Here is a 27,367-nt window from a genome sequence, read left to right on the forward strand (position 1 = left end):
ACCTAACACTGGCACGCCTGGTTTTGGGTTACAGCTTTGTGGGGGTAACAACACCGAGGTTTTCACCGGGTGTTAGAAGCGGGTTCGAACTTGTGTTGTGCATGCCGGGTCTGGCTACCCGATCATCCCCCACTTCTGGTTAAGTGGGGGCGGGCACAGACTGCGGCCCCCGCCCTGCAGGTAGCCGGAATGGGCTGCCTGGCGCTGTCCAGGACGCGGAAGGCACCGCTTCCCCATTCCAAATCCGGCCTCCAGCTTTGGGGCGGTGGAGTGCTGCGCCCTTGTCCAAAAAGGAAAAGACGGGGCACTCGGTTAAAAAACGAAATGTAGAGGGGGTAGAAGAAAAAGCTTGAGTCAAAGGTATGAGGGCCGCTTCTGAAAGCCTCAGCTCAGAGCCAGGGACCCCAAGGGAGGGCGGAACACCCAAACACAACTTACCCAGACCCGCTAAAGCACCTGGCTTTCCTGGGAGACCTCCGAGGGCCCTAGGCAGGCCCAGCTGGACTCCCTGTCGGCGCCACGGCTGCCCTGCAGCGGGAGCCCCCGCTGTGGCGGAGGCGGCGGCCTCCCCCTCGCTGCTGGGAGAAGACCCAGCCGTCTGCGGCGCTTCCTCCCGGGAGACGAGGAAAGCCAGAGGCCGTAGGCCCCTCCAGGCCCGGTTTCGGCGTCCTGGCCCCCTCTCCCGGACCCTGCTTTCCTTGGGCCTCGGCTTTCGTTCTCTCCAGCCAGGGAGCTCGCCTCCCGGCCAGACCACCAGACCACACACACACTTGTCCCCTACCCCCCCAGACTCGGCCGGCCGCGATGTCAACCGGGCTCTGGGCGCCCCCCCCCCCCACGCCCGCGGCTGACCCTGAAGCCAGACTAAGGGGCTCGAGGAGGCCGCGCTCTCCCCGCTGGCAGCGCGCAGGACCCGTAGCGGCGCCTCAGCCCTGCCCGCGCGGCGGGATCCCGCGAGGCCTGAAGACCAGGCCGGGTGGGGCGGGCCGCGGCTCCGCGGAGGTCCTGGGTTCAGACCCGAGCCCGAGGCTGACCAGCGGGAGGGAGGGAGAGTCTCCTGTCGCCCCAGCCAGGCCCGCAGGGCCACGAGTGGGGTCGGAGGATGGCTGGCATCATCCTGGAGAACTGACTTGGGCCTCTGTCCTAACTCGGCCTCCCAAGGTCAGGGATGCGAGTACTTTCCCCGGCTAACTCCGATGGGCAGGCGAGATTTGGAAAAATACCTCTCTGAAAGATCGCCCTGGATTCGGCAGAGAGCCCGAGCCGCTCTCCTGCGCCACCACTGCCCACACCTTGGCGCTCAGTTCCCGCAGTCCCGCCCGGGGCCTCCCGGGGTCCTCCGCCTCTCGCGTCCAGGTGGTGCCGCACTCAGAGTGGGGACACACGGAGAAAAGGTGCGATTAAGGGAACCGAGTGGGAGAGCTGTTAAGGAAACTGACCATTATCTAAAACTCGTACATTTCGATAGCTGAACTTGACTTGATTGAATTTCTCTTATCGTGAAGCTTAGAAACATTCCCAAGGTGAAATAACAGGACCAAGAATCTTGGTGCGTTAAGATAAAGGTTTGGGCCAACAGATCTTTGTGAGTCAGCCTACCCCACCTGACCTCCGTCCCCCCAAGGGAAGATTCTGTTGCCGGTTCAGGTCATTCCTTAATTGCCAAATGCAGCTGAAGTCGCTCCCTGACGCCTTCGGAGGGTGATGTCATTTCGGTACAAGTACCTAAAGACCGGGCTTAACTTTATTAAACCGGGTCTGGACCAGGAGTGGTGAACTGGACGTCTTTAAGCCAGCGCTAGCTTCCCCGCCCCCCTTCCCCTCCCTCTGTTGCCTGCGGTCAGGGAGAATTCATTTCTACTTTTCCGTCAATTCAAAGGGATTTAACTCCGTGGTCTGTTAAGCGAAGTTGTGCAAAGGTGATGGAAAAATTAGTTTCAGAGGGTCCTCAACGCCTTTTTCTGACCTCCGTTTTTATAGCATCGGGAGAGAAACCAAACTGCATTATTTGCTGAGCAGTGCCATGTTTGTCATTATATTTAACGAAGGGGGGGTGTCTTTACTGATCCTTTGTGGGGCATTCTGAAAACTGAAAGCAGTGTGAGAAATTACTTTGTATCTGCTTTACTGTTGCTTGAGAAAAGCTGGGGGAGCATGAGCCCCAGAAGATGAACATGGTAAAACAAAGAGTCTCTCTGGGGCTTCAGTTTCCCTTTGGTGTAGACTACTGTAGGAGGACTGTTCTTAGTTGGTATTGGAAAATCTTGCCATCAAGTTTTGCATCAGTTGCTGGTTGTAAACTACTGCATTTCCTTCAGCAGTAAAACAAAACCAATTTACTTATTAAGCAAGATGATGTAGGGTCAAGAGAGCAAGCACAGCCAGGGGCAGAAAAATAAGCCAGAAAACAAAATGGTTGCAACTGCTAAAGTTCATTTTAAAAGTTACAATCAAGAGTCATTTAATTCTGGTCAAACTCAAGAGCATAGAGTTTAAAATGAAATTAAATATTTGCTTTTACCTGAGGAGCACCTTGACCATTGGCTCATTTGCCTTTTCTGATGATTGGTATACCAAATGCAGGTTGAACTGAAAACAGACCTTCCCCTCCACCCCCTCAGCACTTTCTTTAAACAAAACAAAAACAAAACTGACCAGGATGCCTTATGTTCAACTACTGAAATTATAGGTTTTAAAACTTTTCCGAAACTCTTTTGTTCAGAAATCATTTCTGCCTGAATTGCTTTCAGATTCTGATTACATTCCCTCGTGTTTTTGAAAGTTTAAAAAAAAGAAATCCCCTTCATCAAATGAGAGAGTAAGAACAAGGAATTCTTGTCATTCTCATTTTCTCTGAAGTACTACAGTTCTTCCCTTCTCACTTAAAAAAAAAAAAAAAATTGATCTATGTTAAAACCTATCAGTAAAGTGCCCAAGAAATCATTATGGTATGCAGCCGGGAGGGAAAAGCAAGGAGAGCAAGATCCTAATGACTAGTAGGCTCTCTATGTTCTATTTCAGAGCAGTACTGATGGAAATCTCAAGAAGGTTTAGATACCACAGTCACTCATACCTAGTTCGTCCACAGATAACACCAAAAATGCTTTTTAAATAAAGTTTGCTAATTTCCTCTCGGAGGTAAATTCGTTTGGGGAAGGAGAGGCTGAATGTGGGCTTCTCATCCATAAAGAGTGGTATAAAATTAAACTGGACCCAGTGTTGTGCTAGAACCATTTTAATATAATTATACATATCTGCCAAATCCAGGAAGAAAAGGTTTATGCATATATAACTTTTCCAGTTAACATCTGCAAGCATAAACGACAATGATCTCAGTTTATAAATTCATCAGGGTCAGAGCAATTGACCAATGTCTCTTTACTGCTAGGCTAGGCTTACCAACAGTAAATTACAGATGAATTAGTGTCCTTTTGTTTCTCTTCTCTCACTCTCCTTGTCCAGAGACATTTTTGTTGTAAAGTTTCAGTGCAGCTCACCTCCAGCCAAAGGTAATCTTTTTGATAAGTACTCAGTTGCTCTGAATTTGCTTATAATTATAACCTATTTAATCACAGAAGAACCCCTGCAGAGGTGGAGTTCAAGGTTGCATACAATAACAGGAGATCACAGTTTTGAAGTCTAGCACAGATTAAAAACCACAGATGTACCATTTATATAAGACACACACTGATTGTCTCTTAAACTACATATTGACTCCTTATGAACATTATTTTTAAATAAAGTAGTGCATCTAGGACAATCAGTCGCACAATTCACACAGCCCTGAAAAGTTTTTCAGTGCCAACTACCAGTTGGTCATGAAACGTGAGTGAGCTTGAGACACTGTCCATTCCTAAGATTCAACCACGGATTGGCTAAAACATTGGAACACCTCTGCTTAAGAAGGCTATGTCCTGCCTTCCTTTCCCTCACAATTTAGTTTTGTTTCTTTTTGGTGGTGTTTGGTTGCACATGGCTAGAATGCTTTTGATCACTTTGCAAATCAGGAAAACCAATGATCTAAAACTATGACAGGATCTTAAGTAGACTGGTCTGTCCATTTCCGGTTGCTGGTTGGTAGGCCCCTCTAAGGCCCTTCATTTCTCCTTCTATGCCTCCCGGAACATTGATCAGAAGAGGAGTCTGAGCATCATCCCATCTAACTCTTTTAACCAATGCCTGGCTAAAACTGGAATGTCCAGCCCAGTGTTATTTAAAAATCACCCACAAAGAGGTTCTACAGATCTTCACAAAACCTGGAATTTCCATGAGGACGTCTGGTCTTTATAGTCCAAGCAGTCGGCATTGAAGTTGAGCTTCCAGGAGGCCGTTTGGTCCTTATAATCCAAGCAATCAGTGGTTGAGTTAAAACCCAAGCTGGAAGCTCCATATCCCTGGGTGGAAAGAGAAGCTGGGGACTGATTGAGATGGCTGGTGACTGCATTGGTACCCATGGGGCTGAGTGTGGCCCCTGGTCCAGGAAGCTGGTGATGCATTGGGGTCAAGTAAGATCCACAGTCCATGCCCCCAAAGTAGGAAGTTGAGCCAGCATATCCTTGACTATAACCTGAAGCCTGAGTATAGGTCATGGGATAAGACCTCTGCATGCAGGAAGAGGAGGTGGACAAGGGATCTGACAGTGGGGAGATGGAAGCTGGGCTCCAGATAGACACGGGAGCACTGCTGCTGGAAATGGCCGGGACTGAGGTGCTAGAGGGGGGAGTGAACTGGCCACTTGTTCCACTCTCTGAACTCACTTCACGAGCTGGTGAGGTCTTCTTTTTTGCAGGTCTCACTTTGTTCTGACCTCCGTTCTGTTGCTGCTGCTGCTGTTGGCGGCACTTAGCTCTCCGATTCTTAAACCACACCTTGAAAGGGAAAGAAATTTCTTTAAGGTGGTTTCAATAAGGACGAGAGAGGCTCCCAGATTACAGATGAGCTAAGCGCACCATCTGTCCTGCCACTGAAAACCCATGATACTTTTATATATACCCCTGGAATTATAAGAAAATGGGGAAGCTCTGTCTAAAAGCACTTCATTCCTAGCCCAGAATAATAAATCCTATGGCTAAGAATTTTTCTTCTCATTTTCCTATCTCGTATTTCACTTCAAATACACACATACACATAAATCCAGTGGTACTGTGGAACACTCTTATGGGGGAATACAATGTATCTATGTCTTTGGGAAGGAAACACAAAAGAGGTGAGGGAAAACAATTCTGTTGTCACTAGCCCACAGGAACAGCCTAAACGCAAAGTTTATAGTCTATCTTCCAGGGAATAACTGCTAATCACACTCTACCTTTTTCTCTCTCCTTGAAAGACTCATAAAAGAAAGCTCCAAGAAGTGATCCTGTTGAAGGAGGAGGTATGAAAGCCACTATTTGCTGCACTCTTTATGGTAAGTGGAATGACTTGTATATAGTCTGCTGGGAGCCTGAGGACAGACTTCTCTGCTCATCTCAAGTCTGACACTGGAGTCTCTGCCTTCAGCACACGGGATTCAGTTTCCTGTACTATGTTCACTGGCTTTGTCAATTTAAGCCTCTGACTGCAACTCTGAAGATTCTCATTACCAACCCCGAAGAAACTACCACCCTTTCCTGAGAGGAACCACAGGTATTTTCTGAGCAACAAATCCTTAGCAGTCTTCTTGAGTGAGGTCAACATATGGGTGTGTTAACTGGGCCACCAAGGCTGAGCCATCACCCATTCAGAGCCTTTTACTTTCTTTCAGTGAAGACCTGAGTTCAAGCTTCACAAATGCTAAAACTTCTTCCATCTTACTTTGAAAAGTCTTTTTTCCGGGTTTGCAGTTCACACTGATACGTCCTAGCTGAAGTGGAGTCTCTGGGATGTGTGGATGTGTGTGTATGTTCAGGGGCTGAACATTTCTTTACAGAGAACTCCATATGGTGCTTACATTTCAGAAAAGTTGGAGATTACTTTCCCTCTCCAGCCTCAGGTCAAGTTAAAGGGGGTGGGGGAGTGTCAATGAGGATATTGCATTGATATTTTATCTGCTAAATGGGTCAGAGCTAACAAATTCTGTTCAATTACTAAGAAGTTAAAGAAGACACTTTTATTTTGTAATTTCTTTGGTAAGAGCACCAGAGGCTTCCACAGCCTGGCCTTACCGTACCCAACTGGCGTGTGACCTTGAGCAAGTCATTTATTCCATTTCTTTCACCTGTAAAATTACTGGAACTATCCAGTATCTAAGCTTCTTTCACCCCTAAAAGTAGATGAAAATGGGGTAGGATTTCCACATGGGGAAAAGGAAGTATTAAAATATTAAGTAACTGTTCTTGAAATCTTCCCCGGGCTGAGTACCCAAGAGCTCTAGAATTGTGCTTTATTACTGCAGCTAAATCATTGTCTTACCTTACAGCCAGAAGGCTGTCGCTTCTAAGATTGGGTGGGGGGGTGTAATCAGGTATGTGAAGGGGCCTTAGAAGAGTTTACTGGCCACCAGTGGAGCGCTCAGTTTCAAGCCTTCCTTTGGTCCTCTTTAAGACCTGGGACTCTCCTGGGTCCTCAACATACACCGTGCTTAGGGGAGGGGTGGCACAGTCAGGAAGAATGGTTCTATCTACGTCTGCCCTACCTGCACCCTGGACTCGGGCAAGTTGATTTTCAGCGCCACCTCCTCCCGCATGAAGATGTCTGGGTACCGGGTCTTAGCAAATAGAGCTTCCAGCACGTCTAGCTGCGCCCGGGTGAACGTCGTCCTCTCCCGGCGCTGTTTCCGGGGAGTGGCTGCGGGACAAGAAGCCCAGGGCCCTTTAGGGTGGGGGAGCAGTTTCTCAGTCATAGGGGTCTCTGCGGGTGCTCCGACTCCCCCAACCCCCAGTCCCCCAGTCCCAGCACTTCCCTCATCCTCCCAGCCATGCAACCCGGAGCCTATCAGTGCTTTCCCCAACCCCCTCCCTGGCCTCGGCTCCTCCAGCAAACACTGGATAGCAAGACACACAACATGCCCCCCCTTCCAGGAGAGACCCCCCCACCACCTGACGTTGGAGATTGCTCCAGCCAGAGTGGATTTTCCATAGATAACACATGAAATAAAAGAAAGCCAAAATCCAAACCCCCTCAAAATGAGCCCCTAAACCACAACACACAAACAAAAATCCATTCCTTGAAGTCAGAGGATCCCCGAGGACCGCAGTTCGGATTAATGGGGCTTTTTAAGACTCCAAGGGCCTTTGTTCCTCCATCTTTAAAATGGGGGCATATTTAAAAACTTCTACGAGGATTAAAAAAAACAAAACAAACAAACAAAAACAAAACAAAACAAAACAAAACCCCCCAGATCTGATTGGAAAGGAAAGCACACATATCCAGGGTAAATCACACCTCTAGGGACTACAGGCAAAAGGCCTGGGGGTCAAAGGGGAAGCCCAGGCGTGGTGGGGAGAATTTACGAAGAGAGACCCAGCTTCTCCAGAGGGCACTTCTGAAGAACAAGGCTTTGAGATATGGGTGGAGGGAGTGACCTTCCATCCCCCCTTCCCCTCACTACAGTGTGTCCCCCATGCAGTCCAATTAAGAGTAACGCATTGTGAGTTTCTGCAAGTGTTGAGGGATCCACCTATTCCCTCCAGCCCCTAGTCTTCCCTCCGGCCGGTAAATGCCCTGTGGCTCTGAGCTGCTTCTTAGAAGGAAAACCCAGTGGGGACACCACGCTTGGAGCTGGAGTGGGGCAGCATGACCATCAGCCCCAGTGCTCCGAGAGAAAAGATGTCACATCCCCGTGGGGCTGGCGTGGGGAAAGGCAGAGCAAGAGTGCCACAAGGCTCACTTACCTGGGTAGCCCACCGAAGGATGCAGCAAGTCCATGCCCGAAGTGGTCAGACTCAGCCCATTGACAGCGTAAGGCGGTTGCTTAAGATAAGACATCATGCTAAGGTTGTTTGGAGGCGCAAAATCAGCCCAAATCGGAGGGACCCAGCCAGAAGGTCTCGCTTCGCCAAGAGTGGACAGATTCAGGATCCTTGGTGTGTGGGTTGGGAGCAGTTGAACTATGGACAAAGCAAACAAACAAACAGAGGTGCTGGTTTACTGCTTCGCAGGCAGCAGCTCTTCCACGTTCCACCACTAACTTAAAAAAAACCCTGGGCTATGCAAGGTAGAGGCTTTTAAAGGACTTGCAACCCACCCCCACCCCCACCCCCAGCTGCTCTGGAACTAGAGGGGATGGAGAGAGACCAGATAAACCTGTCTTCCCCACCCCCACCCTAAACTTAAAGAAAAAAAAAGTACCAGAAGAAAGCAATTACAATCTGCCTTCCCTGAAGAACAAAACCCCACGCCTTCAAATGCACACATTGCATTCCTATCCCTACATTTGCATAGGACTCATTGGCTGGCACTAGCTAATTGTCTCAAACAAAACTTGATTGGGGCCATTTGCAGAGACAAAGAACTCTTTGGCTAAATAAATAATGCTGATAACAAAGCCCATTGGTGAGAAACAAAGAAACAATTCAAGAAATCTACCTCTCCCCAGACTGTTGCCTTTCCAAGGCAAATTTTAATTACCTTAGCTTTTTACCACTTTTAACTGCTGTGAACCTAAAATGTCAGTGCATTTAACATCTAAAATACCAACTTGCTAATCGACAAACTTGAGAAAACTGCTCAATCGCTATTACTTCACATTTGAAGTCATTTCCAGTAATCATTTTCACCTAATTAGTAGTCTGGGTAATTAGATTTTGAGGTAAGTAACAGATTTATTAAGGTTTTGGAGGACCTTGATTATGTGTCTAAAGAACTAAAGCTAAACAAACAAGTATTTAACTTTTAATCGACACCCATCAAATATTTAAACATACTGCAAAAAAAAGTCTTAAAGATCGGCACAAGGTTTGCTAGAAATTCTGAAGTTAGAATCCCACCAATCAGATAATGACAGGCCCCCACATTTGCAAGTAGAAAGGGTGTGCATTTGTAGTGCAAGCCGCTTCCATGTTGATTTTGATGTCGTGGAGGCTGCAGATCCTGCAGGAGGCAAATTTTCAGGCATTTGGGTCCTCAGCAACTAGAGCAGAGTTTCTTGTTAATTCCGGCTGCTTTTTGCACATTTTAGTTTTGAAGAAAGTAGATACACAAACACCCAAAGTTGTGAAACTAATAGAATTTCTCCCTACCTTTCAAGTTTCCTACAATTCTATAAGAAAAAGCTCAGAGAGGCAAAAGAAAGGAAGAAAAAGAAAAGTTATTTACTTTCTTCAGCTGAGTGTCTCTCACTGCTCCAAGCAAAGGGATCCAAAATGGATGTTAATATGGGCTGGCAGTTTTCAAGTCTGGCTTTTATTTGCCTAAAAAAATGGCTCTTATCCTGCAAGGATCTCCACTTTGCAACTTTGACACTATGAGAGATTGCTTCAAAATGGCGGATACAAGATTAGAAGTTCCCTCTTACTTTGACAAAGGTCCTACTGAGTTTTCAGGATTGGATTTTCATATTTACATTGCTTTAGAAATCAAGACACAAAATTCCACAAATGGAACTCAGTTATTACCACTTCTTCCTGATTTAAAGTCCTAGCACAAAAATCATGCTTTTCCACCCCAGATCTAAATCAGTGTAATTTTATAAATACCCTTCTTAGAGGAATTTGGACTGTCTCATCAATAAAATTTAGTTGCTGCTATAACAAAGACTTGCTATTTTCTGCTCTCTTTTCAAGATATAGTTATTCAGATGCTGTAGAAATAATATTGCTTTAAAATACAGTCACTTAATTTGTCTAAATAGCCTCTAAGCTGGAGTTCTCTTGTGTTTGATACAATACGTTGGAAAAGTTCTGAAGTACTATAGAAAAAAACTAAAACCATAGCACATGCACACATGAGAAATACCGAATTGTTCTTACATGTAGAGCTCTCACCCAGTTCGAAAAGTCTGATTCAGAAAGTGGCACATTCCAATATAAACAGCAGTAAGGGATAGAAAACACCAGGCAAAGGGCCTCCTTGGAGCGCCTTTGCCCGTGCCATCGCAAAAATCACTAAAATTTAGGGGAAAAGTGTCTCTGCATTTACTACTGTATGCATCTTTAAAAGAAAAAGAAAAGTACCCCCAAACAAAACTACTAAGTCCTCTCAGCAGCAGGTCTAGGTATGCATTCACCGAAGAAGCGGCCACCGGCCCTTCTATCTAACTTCCAAAGCCCCCAAAGAACACCTTTCTCCCTTTCTCTCTAAGCCGAGCCCAGAAGGGCAAACAGAAATATTATATTTCAAAAATATAAGCTTCACTCTGATTGCTCCTGAGGTGGCCGCTGGAGAACTCCTACCTACGGGAGCGGGTGACGGTCGCTGTGCGCAGCTGGTGGGCGCCCGCACCTCCGGGCGCGAGTGCCTCGGTCCGGCGTCCCTGCCCGGCAGCACCGCAGTCCTGGCGCCCCAGGTCCGGCTCCACAGCCCGCCCCGGCCCGCGCCGCCTTATATCTAACGGTCAATTCGTGCAATCTGTCGCTCTTACCCCCTCCCCCGCATCTCCCCCCCGTGTGTGTGTGTGTGTGTGTGTGTTTTCTTACAAGGAGCCCATCTACCAGTTGCTGTGTCCTCGCTCAATAATAATTACCTCGTCCAAGAATTAATTATAATAAATGTTTTCTTGATAAACTAACGAGATAATCCGAGGGGCACACGTCCCTTAATTACAGGCCGCCGTGCTCTGCTCTGCTTCTCGTCCGGGCTGATTAATTTTCTGCATGATGGAAAAGAAACAAAACTACGCGGACTGGCGACTGGCCTGTGGCTCGGAAGACAGCGAAGAGCGAGAGGAGGAAAAGAATGAGGAGAGATGTGGGCACCGCGGAAACAGCCGGCGCGGGCCTCCCTCTCAGGCGAACTCCAGTGAAAGTTCCTGGCCTCAGGGAATCGAACAGCGCTGCCACCCGCGAGGGAGGGAGGAAGAAACGTGCCAAAAGGGTTGGCCTTGGCTATTAATTATGGGGAGGAAAAAGCCCCAGTGTTAGCGCTTTGAGGAGAGGTCTGGGTGTCTACCTTCCTTTGGGGGGAGGAGTTTCCTCTCCACTCGTCTCCAGTGCTAATAACTTTTGGTTCCTGGAAGAAGTCCCCAAGTGAGCGGGACAAATCCTGACCCCGAAGCTCGAGGATGGAGGGGAGGATTTCAAGGAGCGACTTCCCCCGTCCCCTCCCCAAGTCATCCACCACTCCAGGGTCAACGCAGCTCGGCCTTCTGTCCCACACCCCACTTCTGTCTGAAACGGAGGAAAAAGCCAACGCGGTGAAGTTCTGACGGGGGACTTGGATTTCAAAAAATGTGTTCTGAAATCGGACTGTGATTTCAAGAGCCACTTGAACGCCTCAACACGAAGACTTCTTTGGAGTTGGCGACGTGACACGTCGCAGAGGCAGGTTGCTAAGCGGAGACCTGATGGTATTCCCTGGGCGGACCGAGAACGGAGGCTGAGCCTCAAGGCACCCCTCGACCTCGGCCCGGCCGGGTCCGGCCCCACGACACCCGGTTGTCCCCGAGTCCGGGAGGAGAGCGCGCGGGCGCGCACGCAGGCCCTGGCGCTGCCCACGGTCCAGAACCGCGGAGGGGCCGCCTTCCCCAGTGTAAGGATTCCCGCCCCGTCCCCGCCGCGGCCTCGGGCGGAGCAGGGGCCACTCACCAACAATTCTGCCAGCCCCAGGTGCTTGCGGAGGGCTGCACAGGGCGGGCTCGGAACTACCCCGGGCTAAATCACATAGCAAAACGACTCTCCTGTTTTCGCACGGCCTGGCGACCCGAGTCTGGGACCAAGACAACCGGGGATGGGGGAGTTACTGCACTCCCAGGTTATTTTGGAGGAAAGTGATGATCAAAAAGGAAAAGGAGACCTAGTGGTCATTGCAAGAGGCCGAGAACGAATCTTGGTGAGCTGCTCTTGGCTCTGGGGAAAGGGGACCGGAAATAGAGAGGCGAGCGCCGGGCGGAGGAGCTCCCGGCAGCTCCATGCCTCCTCGGTTATCCGCTCGGGTTTCCTCTCACGTTCACTAGGGACAAGCAGGGGGCTCGAGCTGCGACTGTCCTCACTCGCAGATCCGAGAGCGAGTGGGGCTCGGGGCACGCCGGCCCTAGAAGACGCCTGTCTTATCATCATCATTATTATCATCCACACATCTAGCTACATCTGCATCTTTTTGTCTGTGACTCTGAAAATGTCCTTGAGATCAGTGCAAATGACCCAACCACATCTGAGGGCCCAAACGCAAAATAACAGGGAGAAATGGGCGTTGACATAAAACAAAACCACAAACAAAACCCGGCCCAAACACCCCACATTAGCCTCTCAGGGTTTCCACGACGTTCGGCGGAAGCGGCGACCCCAGGAGCGCGCTGCCTCCCCTCCTCCCACTCCCGCCCTCACCTCCAGATGATACATTTTTCGCAGTGATCGTTACTACACCTAAAAAATTTACGAGGGATTAAAATACAGCATGCTTCAGAACTCCAAGTTCGCGGAAGTGTGTATCAGTCGGTCTTTTGGAGGTACCGGGGCGATGGTGGTCAGAGGGGCACATGGGTATAGACAGGCCGACAAGACAGACGGACACTTACCTTACAGCCGCACGGGAAGTTAGAAAAAAAATTATCCTTCAAAATTCCAAATAGCCCGCTATCCTAAAAGAAATCAAGAGCATTGAATTAGAAAGCTTGCAGTCTTCACCCCTCCATAAAAAGCCAAACAACGAAAAAATATTTTAAAGAATAGAAAATGACGAAAGTAGCTCGAGTTCAAAACACGCGTGGGCCCCTCTGTGATACATACAAAGTAGACGTGATGAGGGCTGCTCTAGCGATTTTTATTTTTAATAACAGTGGAGGCTGAGTTGGAGCTGAGGTCGGTTCCGCTCTCAGGGAGATTTGCTGAGAAAGCGCCTCTCTGGCAACTTTTTGACGCAAACTCTCCAACCAATGGCAGGGAGAGAATGATTGACACATCTAAGCCAGAGGGAAAATAATAAAAACACACAACAGGGGGAGGAAAACAGGCCGCTGCTGCACGGGGGGACGAGCAGGCAACAAATCCAGGCCTCCGACATTACCAGAATGTTCTTGAAAGACACTGGGCTCCGTTAAAATATACATTATGGGCCGGAGCATGTGAACTAATTGTATAATTAAAATGATGGACAGGGAGGCCTCCCTTACCTTTCTTCTCCTTTTCTTCTTTTCCTTCCTTTCCTCCCTCCTCCCCCCTTTTTTGTTTTGTTTTGATTTTAGGGAAAGGGAGAAAGGAAACCCATACAATAAGCTGGGAAGATTAAAAAAAAATTTAGGTAAACGCCGAAGAAGGGCCAGGGTGGAGGTAACTGGGTTTTCACATTTAACGCCAGCTATAAGCATGTAGATCAAACGCAAAAAACAAGTCAGGCTGAAGCCTAAAACCACCGCTATGAGGTTTTAACCAGGGTCAGACCACGCTGAGGGCCAGACAGGGTAAAAGAAGGAGGCCTGGGAGTGAGGTGTGGGCGTGCAGGCAAGAGAAAGACAGATACACAAGACCAAGAACAAACTATTTTCAAAAACTCCGTGTCTCTCCCACTCGTTGCGCCCTTATATATATTCCCTGGTCCCCGAAGCCGGAGACTCGGACTCCTGGTATCCGCGCAGGGGTTTTAGAGTTTGAAGGAACCCAAGACAGGCTGCAAAGAACACGAGCCGGGAAATCTAACTCCAGGGACGGTTTGGGGAGACAACGGGAGCCAGGTCAGGATTCGGGGTTGGAAGTGGGGTCTGGCTGGACACCCGGGGAGGGAGCGAACGCAGGAGGCCCGCGCTAGAAACAGTTTCCGCGTTAAAACAAACGCTACTCAATGCCCGCCGGCGGGGCCTGGAGCTAACAGCCCGCGCGGCCGGAGCCGGGGGCTGCGAGCCCGGAGGCGGGAGAGTGGCGGCACCAGGGGACCCGAGCCAGAGAGCGAACACCAGCCTAACTTTAATGCCTGGCACAGAGAGCGGGGCCCGACAGCTTTCAAACTGATCTGAGTCCCTAGAAAAGCAGAAGCATATTGGGCGGGGATGGGGGAGGCACAAGAGGACCGGCTGAGGGTGTGTGAGTGGTGGGTGGGGGGAACAGAAGACATTTCTTCCCTCACAACTTCCAATGCCGAGAAGAAAAATAAAATCTCTTTCTAAACACCCTCCCCCTTCGACCACCACCACCACCACCACCACCACCACCACCATCACGGCAAGTGGGCCCAAAGAAACAGCTCGCTGCCTTTAATTTGGGGACCTATGTTAATGAAGTTGGTAATTAATTCGTCGCTTTGTTGTCGGTTCTTATACTGTATGTGTAATCAAATGTGGCCGTCCTTGGGATTTACAGCAATTAACGAATTACGGGAGTGAGCACGAGGCAGCGTGCGCTCTCCAGCCCGGCTGGGCTCTGGCTCCGGCTCCGGCTCGGCCTGGGGCTGGGCACTCGGCGGCTGCGGCCAGCCTTGCAGGTGTCTCTAGAGCTTTGGGCCCTCCCGTCCCAGCGAGCCCCCGAGAGGCCCAGGGTCTGCCCAGCAACTCCTGAGCCCTCAACGCCCGCTCCAGTCCCAAGAGACCCACTGGCTGTCGCGTTCCCAGGAGTCGCGACTTTCTGGGGTCCCGGGCTGGGGGGGGGAGGGTGAGTACAGACCTTTTTTCCCTCACCCCGCCCCCACTGTACTGAAACACCTGGCCTTCGCCGCCCCCCCCCCCCCCCGCCCCACGGCCTTTAATTGGGGGAGGGAGGAGAGAGTGACAAATGCCCTAGGCGGTCTGGCCCATTGGTTGGGAGCACTTGGCCAGAGTCACAGTACTTTCGGTGAAGGAAGGGCAAATCCACCCAGACCCCCTGAGCGAGAGCCTCCTTTCTACCCCGAGAAAAGACAGTGTTTCTGCTAGTTTGATCGCAATGATGTTTAAAGCATCAAAGAACGAAAAAGAAAAATGGACGTTGTGCGTCTGGCGGAGGGGAAGGGCCGGAGGGAGGCCTTGGGGACAGTGGGGGTGGGGGGGTGTGGAGAAATATCAGAACACGCACTTGTGATCTCCACGAAGTAAGGGAAGCATTTTGGACTGGGAGAGCTATCTGCTGTGGGGTCCAGTGTTGTGGGAAAACCTTCAAGACCTACGTAGAGGTTTGCGGTGTCTTCTCAGTTAGCGGGGCGGGGGTGGGGGGCAGCTGAATCTCCCTGAAAATTCCCGGGTTCTGTTCGACAAGGGCAGATTTCGGCGCCGTGGGGCGTGGGAGGGCTTTTCCCTTTACAGCGGCTGGGAGCAGAGAGCTCTCGCTTCTCCTTTGCCCTTTAGTCTAATAACTTCGCAGAAATGCAGGACCAATAAACCACGAGTTGGAAATGGACAGTGTTAAATAAACAAGGGTCTCTTTAAAATTCTCATCCACTTCAGATGTCTAAAGTAAGATTGTGATGATTTTGTCACGGTTTGGTAAATTTACCCCTTTAAGAGGCTTTCATAAATCCCAGAACACACCTTCAGCCAGATTTGAATATAGATTTAGGTTTTAAAACCCAGAAGCTGGAAACGCCGCTTTATCAAAGAGAATTTCCCTTTAGCTTAGCAATGTGCTGAAGCTCTTAAAAGATTGGATCTGAGAGAGAGAGAGAGAGAGAGAGAGACAGAGAGACAGGAGAAAGAGAACTAGAGACAGGCAGACAGGGAGAAAAAAAGACTTTCTTTTTCTTTCTAGAGGAATTCTGCCCAGACTCTGCAGCAGTTGGTAGCAAGAAAGCTTTCTCCTGGGTGTCTCCTGGAAAAGTTGCAAAATTGCTCTTCACCTGTAAGAACATGCTCTTTATCATCCAGTCTCTTCTTGTCAATTTGGAAATTGCAGACAGCCCGGCTCAGGTACAGTCCCCACAAACCCTATTCTAGGTCAGGACAAAAGCCACTGGCTTGGGTTGGGGGGGGGAGAGGGGGGTTGGGCTCTTGTACTGAAAACCATAAAGGCTTGGTGGGAGAAAAAGACTCCTTGGATGAAAAGTCTAACTCTTGATTTTCAGTAAGTCCTTGAACTTCCAATATGCTTACTACGTGGTCATTATATTTTCGTTATTCATGTTTAACTTTTTTCCCCCTACATCCTGTGTCTTTAAATTTTTTTTTTTCTGTGAGTCTGACTTATGGTAGGGAGCATGCTTTGTGTTTTTAAGTAATTTTCATTAACAAGTAGATGGTTTTTAATTGCCATGAGTACAATTATCTTGCTATGAATATGAGACATAAGTCTTCAGAAGCGAAATTAAGAAAACCAGTACACAGGGAATTAAATTATTTGTCAGAGCTTGCATGCAGTTTCCAAAATATGGCCGATATTCATATTTTGCCATCTAAATTTATGTCTTGTGCTAGCTGGCTTTACTTTCTCCACCCCACATGCCAGGCCAGTTTAAAATATTCTAAACTTTCCCCCAAGTTTTTTAGCTGTGGTGCTTGTGTGTGGTGGGGGGCTGTGTGTGGGGAGGGAAAGGAGTGGGAAGAGAAAGGAGAAAGATTTCAGGATTCTTCCAAGCTAATTAAAAAAGAAGAAGAACAAAACCCATATTCCGTGAGAACACAGCCTCTCAGGGGGAAAGGAGCCAGTTAGACTCCCTGAACACTTACTTCAGAAATATGAAGATTAATTTCCAATCTTTTCAGCGATTCAGTGGACAGTAGGGGACCACATCTTGCCTTAGAACTGCCACGATACTTAGAAAGAAGTCATTTTTCATTAGGTTTTTAGATATGTCTTTATTAAAAACTTTGACAAGATTAACTTTAATTAATTTTTTAACGAGGGTTAAAGATTGGCAATGCAGGCAGAATTTGGAGGGAAACAGAAGGCAATAGATCACTTGTGAATTAAGCTTGGGTTGCTTATTCCCTGCATTACGACTGCCTCAGAAAGAGGGTAAGAGAAAAAGAAACAACTTCAAAGATAGGATTGTGCTGTCTTGATAAAAGAGTAGGAGGCAAATTCCAAATGCAGAAAAGAGGAAAAGAGGACCGTGTTGTTCCGGAATGAAACGGATTAAGATTGTGTGACAAGTGCGAGATGTGGGGCTGGGAGACATTTATGAGCTGAGTGTGAGCTGGGAGCTCTGCGTCTGTCCCTGAGCATGTGGGGACTAAGGGTGTGTGCAGAGCAAGGTTAAGGTGGGGGATAAGAAGGGCTCCTGTGAGTGTGAGAGCCGGAGAGCAATATGTGGGGTGTGAGTGTGCATGTGGGGGTGTGTTAGGAGGGTGTGGATGGGAATGTGGATGGATTGATGAAGGGTGGTAGCTGTCAGCTTATATAATTTTCATCTGTTCCTGAACTTTCCTTGAAATCAATGCTACTGCAGGCAGTAGCATTGAGCTTGCAGAGCTGATATAAAACAACCATTACAGTCCAATATCTTGCCTGTTTGCAAACTTCATTTAAAAGTGGGGGGAAAAAAGGCCCAGGAATGGTTTTGTAAGAAAAGGAAAAAAGAAGAAAAGAAAACCGCAGTGAAGCTTTAAACTAGTTTGGATAAATCTCTAATCTTTTATTTGTAACCTTTTACAAGCTTTATTTCCCGTATATGAAAAGCTTCTTTTATATGGGCACGACAGACTTTTCCTTTGGATTTTTAATTAGAGCCCATCAATTGTAGCCATATTTAAGAATCAATATAAAGTAATCCTTCGAGATGGGATAAGGTTTTAATCGAAAATCTAATTTCCCACTCTTTGCAGATCATTTTGAGGGGCTGGTTGATTAAAAAAGAGTTCAATTTTTAAAAGACCTAACACCTAAAACCTGGAAAGATCATGTCCGCAAAAAAAGCAAGTGATGTTGTTTTACAAAGAAAAAAGTCTGGCTCTTGTTGGGAACTTTTTTCTTCTATTTAGAAGAATTTGACTTATTATTATTTTTTTTTCTCAAACAGTACTCTCCAATGTGGCTCCTATGAAGGTATTCACATTGAATGGGAGAGGGAAAAAAAAGAATTGTTTATCTAAAACAGTATTTCACATACAAAAGATAGTAACTTAAATTTTTTATTAACAAAGAAAACATAGATCTTGACAGATCTTTCTCAGGACAAGCTAAAAAATTCCCAAGATTAGAAAATGAATAGCACATTTTAAATTTTTGTTCATGGATGCAAACTTTCCACTTTCACATCTAGGAATGAATACTTCCAACCGATTTTTAAACTTCAATATTACAATTTTGCAATTTTAATTTCCTTACAATTGAAAAGTTGCCTATAAGAAAGCGTGGAATTTTAAACAGTTCTACCAGATTCACTAGCTTTCAATTTGTCTTTTTTTTTTTTTAAGGAAGAAAAATGAAAGGAAGAAGGGAAGCAAATAAACAAAAACTAAATTGTAGGTGCACAGCCCAGACATTTTTTTTGCTTCTTACTGATCAAGCTGAGGTATTTATTAAAAAACTGCACATTATCTAACTGGGCATAGTGCATTTGCAGCAAACACCACCGTTCTACTTTATGATTTACAAATCATCTCTAAACTAGAAGAGATTCCCCCCAAAAGTTTATAGGTGCATTTTCAGACATTCACTGACTTGTTTTTATTGTTGTATCTGTTAAATGCGTTTCAAAAAAAGAACTCATCGTATTTGCTTTTTAAAATCTGAATGAAGCGATTTAAGCATATTTGATACTCATTCTTTTCTTTTATCTGCAGAAGTTTCAATTTATTTAAAAGCCTGGCATTTAATGCACTACACGAGCGCATAAATTTTAGAGAAACTCTCTTGTATTTCTCTGTAATCGCGTCTAATGAAAACCTGGGATTTTCCATTATTTAAAAAAATGTGAAAATATAATGCATCTTCATTAGGAAAATTGACTGCTGTGCTCACGACAGTTCTTAATTGAAAAGGCAACCTATTTTAATGGTGTGGTTGAGAAGAAGATTACATACTTTATCCAAACACAAAGACAATTAATAATGAGAAGCAGGCTGCTGCCATTAACTCTAATGCAGTTGCATCAATGTCAGTGAGAAGTGCTCATACCTGAGATACATGGTGCACACTCCCCCGGCTCCCTCCTTCCCAATTCTCCCACTCCTTAATTTGGGTTTCTTAAGCAAGCGCCTGGACAGGCTCTGATCCGGCGGGCTAGTGTCGGGCAAATGAGGCGCGGGGCCAGGCGCCCCTTCCCGCGGGTTGCGCGGTCCCGGGCAGCGCCGCCCGGCCGCAGTCGCCCTGGCTGCGGGTTGTCTCCGCGCACACCTCGCGCCCTCCCGCCTGTGCGCGGACCCGGGCCAGGGCAGCCACGGCCCCCACGCGCTGAGGGCTTTGGAGACCCAAGGCTACCTGGTACATGTAAGAAGTTCCCCCAAAAGGACTGGCCTGCCTCGGAATCTGGGATCTGCTTTGATTCACTTACAGAAAGGTCTTGGGGGAAGGAAAAACTTAAAATTGAGAGTGTGGTGGGGACTTCTGGGTGCAAATGGTCATCTGGCAAATCCACCAAGTTTTACAAAGCGCCGCTTCTGCAACTCTGGCCGGGAGAGCGAAGCGTGCGTGTATGCGTGTGCGCGCGCTCCTGTGTCTCCGTGTGTGCGTGCGTGTGTGTGTGTGTGTGCGCTCGCGCGTGCGTGTGTATTGCATGGGGGGTGGAGGGGATCCCGACCTTCCCTAGGTTCGAGCACGCCTGAACTCCAGCCTAGGAGATGGGGAGGAGGAGGCAGCCACCTCTCGGCTTTTTCTTTTCTCGGCGAGGCGGGGGCAACTCAGGCCTCGACCCGGCCTTCTACAACCCCGGCCGGCGAGCTGCTGGAGCCAGCACGGGAAGGGGAGATCCTAGGCTCCCAAGCCTTGGCGCGGGAGATGCGGCGGCGCCTTGTGCCAGGTGTGGCCCGGCTCTCCCGTGGCTCAAGGACTCGAGGGGGCGATCTGCCCTCGGCCAGCCCTGTGGTCGCCAGGCCTCGGGGGCAGGTACAGGTTGAGGATGGGGCAGATCTCAGTTTGGGTCTTTACGAGTTCGAGGTGCTTTGGCGCCCGAGAAGGGCTAGGCGCCTGCAGCCTGACGTCCTACAGCCCTAGGAAACCGCTCTGCCCTTGGCCCTTCCCCAGCGCAGCTTCCCAACGCCGCTTCCCAACGCCGGGTAGGAACAGCGAGGGGAGGGAGTGGCCCTCCATCGGTATCACTCCCTTCCCCCAATATGAGCCAGGGCCGGGCTGCAGGCTAACAGGCGCTTTCACACCAGGCGGTCACCTCCCTTCACCAAAGGCTTGGTGGGGGGCGCGCTCCTTCGGGGAATTCTGGAGGCTTCTTCCATTGGCCAGCCATGCGCGTCGCCAGGGAGAGAGATACTGCTGGACGAGAACCATACACAAACGCATCCTGTGGAGGAAGAGTGAAGGACCCCAGTGTCCAAGGCCCAACTGAATACATCCCTTTCCCTTGAGGGGTAGCCTCACAGGAAAGTTCCTTCCACAGTTGCACACTTCCCTCTGCAGCCCCCAGTGTCCCTGGGACAGCCTTGTCCCACCCCACTTTCCCTCTTGTTTCCCTCTTTTCATCTACAGACTTCCTGCAGACTTGCCATTTTGTTTTGTGAATCTGCCCATGGGTTAGGGAGCCTCCCAAAGCTCTGAAGACAAGCCCACCTGGAGTTTTACCTGAAGTGCCTGGCTCCTCCTCTCCCTCCCTCAGGACAGGTGGATCTCTAGGGCATTGAAACTTCCCTTTGGTAAAAGCCAGCTATTGGCTACTTGGCATGGTCTAGGAACTTCCTCCTATTTCCCCACTTCTGTGTATCTGGAGCTTTTCATGTTCCTTTCAACTGCCTTTTTCATGTTGCAAAAGTTGAAGTGCTCCAGTTACTACTTATCAAGCAAATCTTGGTTGCTGTTGGTGATGAGGCTATGTGTGTCAGCTGAGAATCAAGGGACAGACTAGGTTTCCTAGACCTAGAAGTGGTTTTCTTCTTGAGAGAGCTTGAACCTGAGATGTCATACTTTCGGAAGAACATAAGAGCAACAAACAGACTAACTTGTATTTGTGGACCTGTTTCTTGGTGTTTGACCTGTGCATGCTGGAGGCATCTTTATTAGCATGTATGTGACTTTGGATAGCCACTCAATAATGACATTCCTAATCATTTATTGAAAACCATTTAAGCCAGTCCAGCAACAGACAGTAACTCTTAACCTAAATGGCAGTTTTCTGGGAGCTTATTCAACAATTGAATAAGCAAAAAAAAAAAAAAAAAAAAAAAAGAGATAATTGCTTATACTTAGCAGTATACTTAGCTGCTGAATATGACAGAGTCATCACTTAAGGGACACACAGATCAACACCCAAAGTAGATGGTATGTTCTAGGTTACTTTTAGAAAAGCAGTTTCTTTCTGGTTGTGCCCTCTTGTAATTAATGCACAAAATATGTCAAAGAAGCAGAAGAAACAGGCATAGTTTATAGATATTGACTATCAATAGAATCATGGCCCTAAATTTATTCTCACCTTTTCCTACTGTTTCAGGAAAAAAAAAAAAAACCAAAAAAAAACCCAAAAAACAGAAGTAGAAAAGGCATTGCTACTTTTCCTAACAGAAACATTATGTAGTACTAGATATTCACCAAGGAATAGGTCACCTCAAGTAAACCCATGTCTGTGATAAAACACTTGGAGAGAAACGAAACAATTCCGTTATCATTAAGAAATGTTTTTAAATGTCCCGATAGTTAACATTAGATAGATACAATCTCAGTCAACTCTAGAATCCCAATGAAAATATTCCTGTAAAAGCAAAACAATTTCACACTATGATGAATCACAGACCTATATCCCTGAAACAACGAATACATTATATGTTAATAAAAAAACAAAAACAAAAATAATTTCACACTAGACCATACAGTAGCACCCATTATCTGTGGTGTTCCCTTATGCAGTTTCAGTTACCCAAGGTCAACTGCGGCGTGGAAGCAGATGCTCATCAGTCTGGCCCATCATCGGAGAGTCAGTAGTAGCCTAAAGCTACATCACAGTGCTTAGGTCATTCACCTCACTTCATCTCAGTTTCAAGGCATTTTATCACCTTCCATCATCACAAGAAGAGGAAGAGTGAACATAGAAGGGTCAGATATTTTGAAAGAAACAGTATTCATATAATTTCTATTACAGTATATTTTCATGATTGTTCTTTTATTATTAGTTATTGTTAATCTCTTACTGTGCCTAATTTATGAATTAAACTTTATCATAGGTATGTAGGTCTAGGAAAAAAACATAGTATACATAGGGTTCAGTACTATCTGTGGTTTTAAGCGTCCACTGGGGGATCTTGGGACATACCCCCTGCAGTTAAGGGGGGACTGCTCTAGCATCTTAAATCTGATTGCACATTTGGATCAATTTGGTTGATTAGCCAATTTGTTCTTATGTGACGGGATGGATAAATCTATTTCTTTTTCGTGTGCAAAATTTTTCATTGAAATCTCTGATTTCTCTAAAGATTTGTGATTTTCAATCTAAGAAGTCTCCAGAGTACATGTATTTTTTTTTTAAGATTTTATTTATTTGACAGACAGAGATCACAAGTAGGCAGAAAGGCAGGCGGGGTGGGGGTGGGAGCAGGCTCCCTGCTGAGCAGAGACACCCCCCCCCCCATGCGGGGCTCCATCCCAGGACCCTGAGACCATGACCCTAGCTGAAGGCAGAGGCTTAACCCACTGAGCCACCCAGGTGCCCCAGAGTACATGTATTTTTTAAAATGTTGATTGTAACATGAACTTACATTCATTCATTCATTTCCTCTTTCAACAAATGTATTTGGGATCCTGCTGCATATTATGCAGTTGTCAGGAGCTGATTATGTCTGGAGATTCATGCTCAGGACCAGGAACTCAATTTTTTGTTTTGTTTTTTTCTCATTTAAAGTAGAGGCAGATAGTTATATAATAAGCATTTGATCTAAAAGTTTACATTATCTACTCTCTTCTGGAAAATGCACCATCCCAAATCTGAGGGCAGAAGTCTTCTTGATTTTTCTGCTTTCCAGAGTATAGATTACTGGGAACAAAGATTAAACCTGGAGAGATTTGTCAGTTGTTCCGAGTCGTTAAGAACTTGTTGATCATCCACAGCAGCGCTCCTCGAGAAAGCTGTAGGAGTTGTTGGTGTTAACAAACAAAAGTAGATGATTCTTAATGTTCAAATTTAATTTGTTTCCAAGAAATAAAATCAGAAGGCAACGGAGTGTATAATTTATTATGTGTTTAGATAAATGATGTGCATTCCAGTAGAAGATAATTTTTTGAAAGAAATAAAAACTTGATATTTAACATTCTTTTAGCCAGTATCTAAAAGATGTAGAAACTATATGTGCATATAGCATCATTACATTCTTATCTTATTTTTAAGAGAATGCAAACATTGGGGTGTCTGGCTGGCTTGATTGATAGAGTGTGCGACTCTTGATTTGGGGATTGTGAGTTCTAGCTCCTTGTATGGTGTAGAGTTAACTTAAAATTTAAAAAAAATTAATTAAAGAGAGAAGATGCAAAAAGAAGTGTTTGTAAGCCTAATACTATTTACTTTTTACATCCCTTTTTCTGGTCTAGAAATGGTTATTATAGCTTATATTTGTTTGTTTTTGGCCTTGTTAGCTTCCACTACTAGCCAGTCCTCGAAGTTGACTCTTTCTTTCTGAATTTAGGATTTACAATCCTAATTTCTAGAATTTAGGATAACAAATTTCTGAATTTAGGATAACAACTTCCATGAAAATGTAGTCTTTTCTATAACGATTCTCTCCTCCTCTTTTTAAATTTGCTTCCCATTCTTAAGAGACTTATTACCATGATTTTCCCATCAATCTTTAATGGAGTTAACTGAATATGGTGAGCAAATAGTAGATTAGAAACGGGTCTCTGTAGGGGTGGCCAGTGTAGAAACCCTCTTTTTTTGATGGTGAATTCTAATAGGAGGTATTAGGTGCTACCTCTTACAAAGCAGTCTTACTGCTGTGTCTTTTTGGGCCCATTAGTCTTTGAGTCATCTCTTTGCCAGTAGTTCTATCTTTTGAGCATGATTTGTGGGTCGTGGCACCCATGCATAGCCTGTGTCTGTAGAGAGGCCATATTGATTAATGCCTTTGGTGCAAATTATTCAGAAGATTATTATTGGGTTTTTTTTTTAAATCCTAAAAACATCCAAACGCTCATTCTTTACTTTCCCAATTTGGTCTTTTTTAATTTCCTTTACAGCTAAGATGATATGAGAGCCCCTTTGTTCAGGAGCTGCTGATTCTAGTGTTCAAGGTGTTTGTTCCAGGGACTGCACTTATGATTTTAAAGTGCCATAAATTCTTCAAACTAAACCCCTCTAGTTTTTATAACACCTTACCAGCTTAGATTGTGTGATCTTGAGAATAAAAAAAAAAAAAGTTTCTATGAGATTAGGTAGCTATTCATATTATAAATATGACTTTATTAAATTTAACTGGCAAAGAGATCTATTGCAAGTAAAGAAGGTGAAAATACAGGCTTAAAATATCCAGGACTGAAAATAGAACATTTAATTTCTGATTCTCTCTGCAGGTGGGGTATGAACTAGAATGCTAGTGTTGCTGCTGCCAGAAATCTTGCCTGTTTTTACACTTTTGCAAAGGACGTGGGCATTGGGAAAGAACACTTACTGGAGTACAACAGGGCTTATGTAGACATCCCTGAGGCTTAAGGAGGGCAGTATTTACCTTTCAGGAAGACAGTGGGTCTCTTGATGCCAAAAAGGTATATGAGAAAGATGGCGAAATGAAAGGAGATGAGAATCCAGACGCTCCATCCGCAGCCTTACCCTGTGACAGACCCAGAGGCAACTCCAAAGCCACCAGGGCAACTGCCTGTTCAGTTTGCCAAAGAGCCAGATGCTGTTGCTTGGAAGAATCTCCTCCACAGCTTGATGTCTGGGTCCTGTGATTGCCATCCAAAGCACAGTGGTGGGGCATGCTGGGATGAATGCAATCCCGGCATCCCACTACAGTGTTTTCTTTTTAAAAAGAGTCATTTTAAATTAAATAAGTTTTAAAATTCACATGTTATTTATTTTTTTTTTTTAACGTGTAAAGGGAATTGGAGGACAATAGAACAAATGAAGGCCGTGTATTTGGGGAAAAAAAAAACACTTCTTAAACTTTATTTTCCTTATGGGTCATATTTAATTATCCCTTGAGGACTGGGACATTTAGAAAAGACAAAAGACCATCTACTAGTCACAGTGATGAAATAAAAATCACTACAATCTAGATGAATGATGATGCAAGAATACGTATTGTTTATGTTATTAACTATGATCACTTATAATGTTTATTTGCATTAAGTACAAGTAAGATATTCAATTTTAGTGTTAGTTTTGCGACAGAATGTTGACTGCGCGTGCCACTGAACATGTGCTTCAATAAAAAAGGCAGTAACAAAACGATAGGTGACATGGAAGGGAAGTAAATATGCCCGAGTGTCTGGTGAGTCACTAGCATCTCTTCTTAAATATCACCATACTGTCACGTGAACCAACATCTCTCCTCTTCAAAATTTGTGTCGATATTCTGTGCTGTGTTGTAGCTGAGTGAGTAGGAGCTGCTGTCTGTCTTTTGAGTCAGTCAGAGCACTTCAACAAATGAGTGTAATTGGATTCCAGGGTACAACCGAAATCTTTGCTCTTTTTTGTGTAATCTCTTATTTTTGTAATTATAGGACTTTTTTTCCCTTTAATATTACCAGGCTTTGTCTAATAGCCTGATCGTAAGTGCTAGAGTGCCAGAGTCAATCTGTAATTTCTTTAATCATTATGATCAGTGTGAATCATGGCATGGTTAATGCAGCCATGGTAATAGGTAATGGTTAAAAAGATAATCAAAATATTTGGATAGGAATAAGTCACTATAGAGCAGTGGTTCTTAACCAGGGATGGGTTTCTGCCCCCAGGGGACATTTGGCAATGTCTGGAGACATTTTTGGTTGTCACAACTGCTATCTAGGGGGTAGAGACAGTGGGTAGAGATAATTCTGTAAAATATACTTCTCATTCTCCCTTCAGTTATTATTTAAGCACGTCTCTAGCCGCATCTTGATGAAATCAATTAGCAACTTTGTGTTATTATGCTCTGTTTCATGAACAGGGTACTCATTCAGCAGGAAAAAACCAGAAGTGCTGCTAACCACCCAGCAATGCAGAGAACAGCTCTCCCCACTCCCACAACAGACCGTCTAGCCTAAAATGTCAAGAGGTACCAAGGTTGAGGAATTCTGATGTAGAGAAATAGGTAACATGTGTAGTAATGTTGACATTTAAACATTTTTGATGACTACCAAAATAGAGATGGCTATATAGTATCACAAATCCATATGGTATTTGTTTTTACCTTATAGGTGATATGAAAAAGCACTGCCACCGTTAAACCATTTCACCCCAGATGGGACTTGAACCCACAATCCCTCCTGGCTTAGGAGGCCAGTGCCTTATCCATTAGGGCCCTGGGACTTAACTAGGGTATCATTAATCCAGATGAAAGGTAAACAACTCCTACAATAACAACAACAACGTCACTCAAACATCTTCAAATACCTTCAGGTATGGGATCATACAGACAAGACATACAGGCATAATATTATTCTTACTTTCCGTAAAATCACTTCTCATGCTCCCTTCAGTTATTATTTAAGGGTGTTGCTAGCCACATCTTGATGAAATCAATTAGCAACTTTGAGTTTATTGTGCTCTGTTTCATGAACAGGATACTAATTCAGCAGGAAAAACTCTATTAAAGAGTTTTGAGTTTTAACCTTTTTTTCTCTTTCTAAAAATTCTTTCCAAAAAATTTAGAAAATGTATAAAACTATAAAGAGGAAAATCAAAAGAATCCCTAATTCTACCACTTAAGTTTTCAGTTTCTGTAAACTCAGACTTATTATGCGGGCATTGATCCTTCACTATGGCAACAAATACTGTTTGACAAATATTTCATTATCGTTAAATTTTCATCATATTAACTTCCCTGTGCAGCAGATGAAAAGTGGAATTTTTAGTCATTTTCATAATTGTTCTCAATACTAGTTCATTCCTCTGCTTTTGAGTGTGAATTTAGTATTTTTTTTTTTTTTAGCAATTTGTTCAGTTGTACCAAATAGAGGGCATCTCTCCATAGAAAACCTTGCTTGGACAACACTAGCATCCTGCCTTGTCTGTTTTTATCTTACCTTCTGTATGGCCCTTCTTCTAATCATTTTTTCTTAACTCAGATGATTATGCTCAAGTTGTTTTTCAACTTTAAACTATTGTTTCATAAGGTAATGCTTTTGTCTCAGTTAAATCTGTGGGTGAAGGTATCACCCCCGGACAAGACTAAGGC

General features: G+C 45.6%; 1 protein-coding gene across 2 annotated transcripts; it reads right to left on the reverse strand.

Moving 5' to 3' along the window:
• Nucleotides 1–3,960: 3,960 nt before the first annotated feature.
• LOC111140093 (orthodenticle homeobox 2) lies at nucleotides 3,961–7,905 on the reverse strand. 2 transcript variants are annotated; one of them, XM_022492481.1, is made up of 3 exons: nucleotides 7,809–7,905; nucleotides 6,611–6,762; nucleotides 3,961–4,868 (listed from the first exon to the last, which is right to left on the reverse strand). In XM_022492481.1, exons 1-3 carry the CDS (start codon nucleotides 7,903–7,905, stop codon nucleotides 4,248–4,250), a joined length of 870 nt encoding a protein of 289 aa, XP_022348189.1. In that variant the 3' UTR covers nucleotides 3,961–4,247. The 2 variants fall into 2 exon arrangements, with proteins under 2 accessions (XP_022348189.1, XP_022348187.1); XM_022492479.1 differs by having other exon boundaries at nucleotides 6,611–6,786.
• Between the last annotated feature and the right edge of the window lie 19,462 nt (nucleotides 7,906–27,367).

The sequence above is a fragment of the Enhydra lutris genome, unplaced genomic scaffold, assembly GCF_002288905.1.
Source record: "Enhydra lutris kenyoni isolate GAN:26980312 unplaced genomic scaffold, ASM228890v2 scaffoldscaffold4, whole genome shotgun sequence".
Classification (NCBI taxonomy): Eukaryota; Metazoa; Chordata; class Mammalia; order Carnivora; family Mustelidae; genus Enhydra; species Enhydra lutris.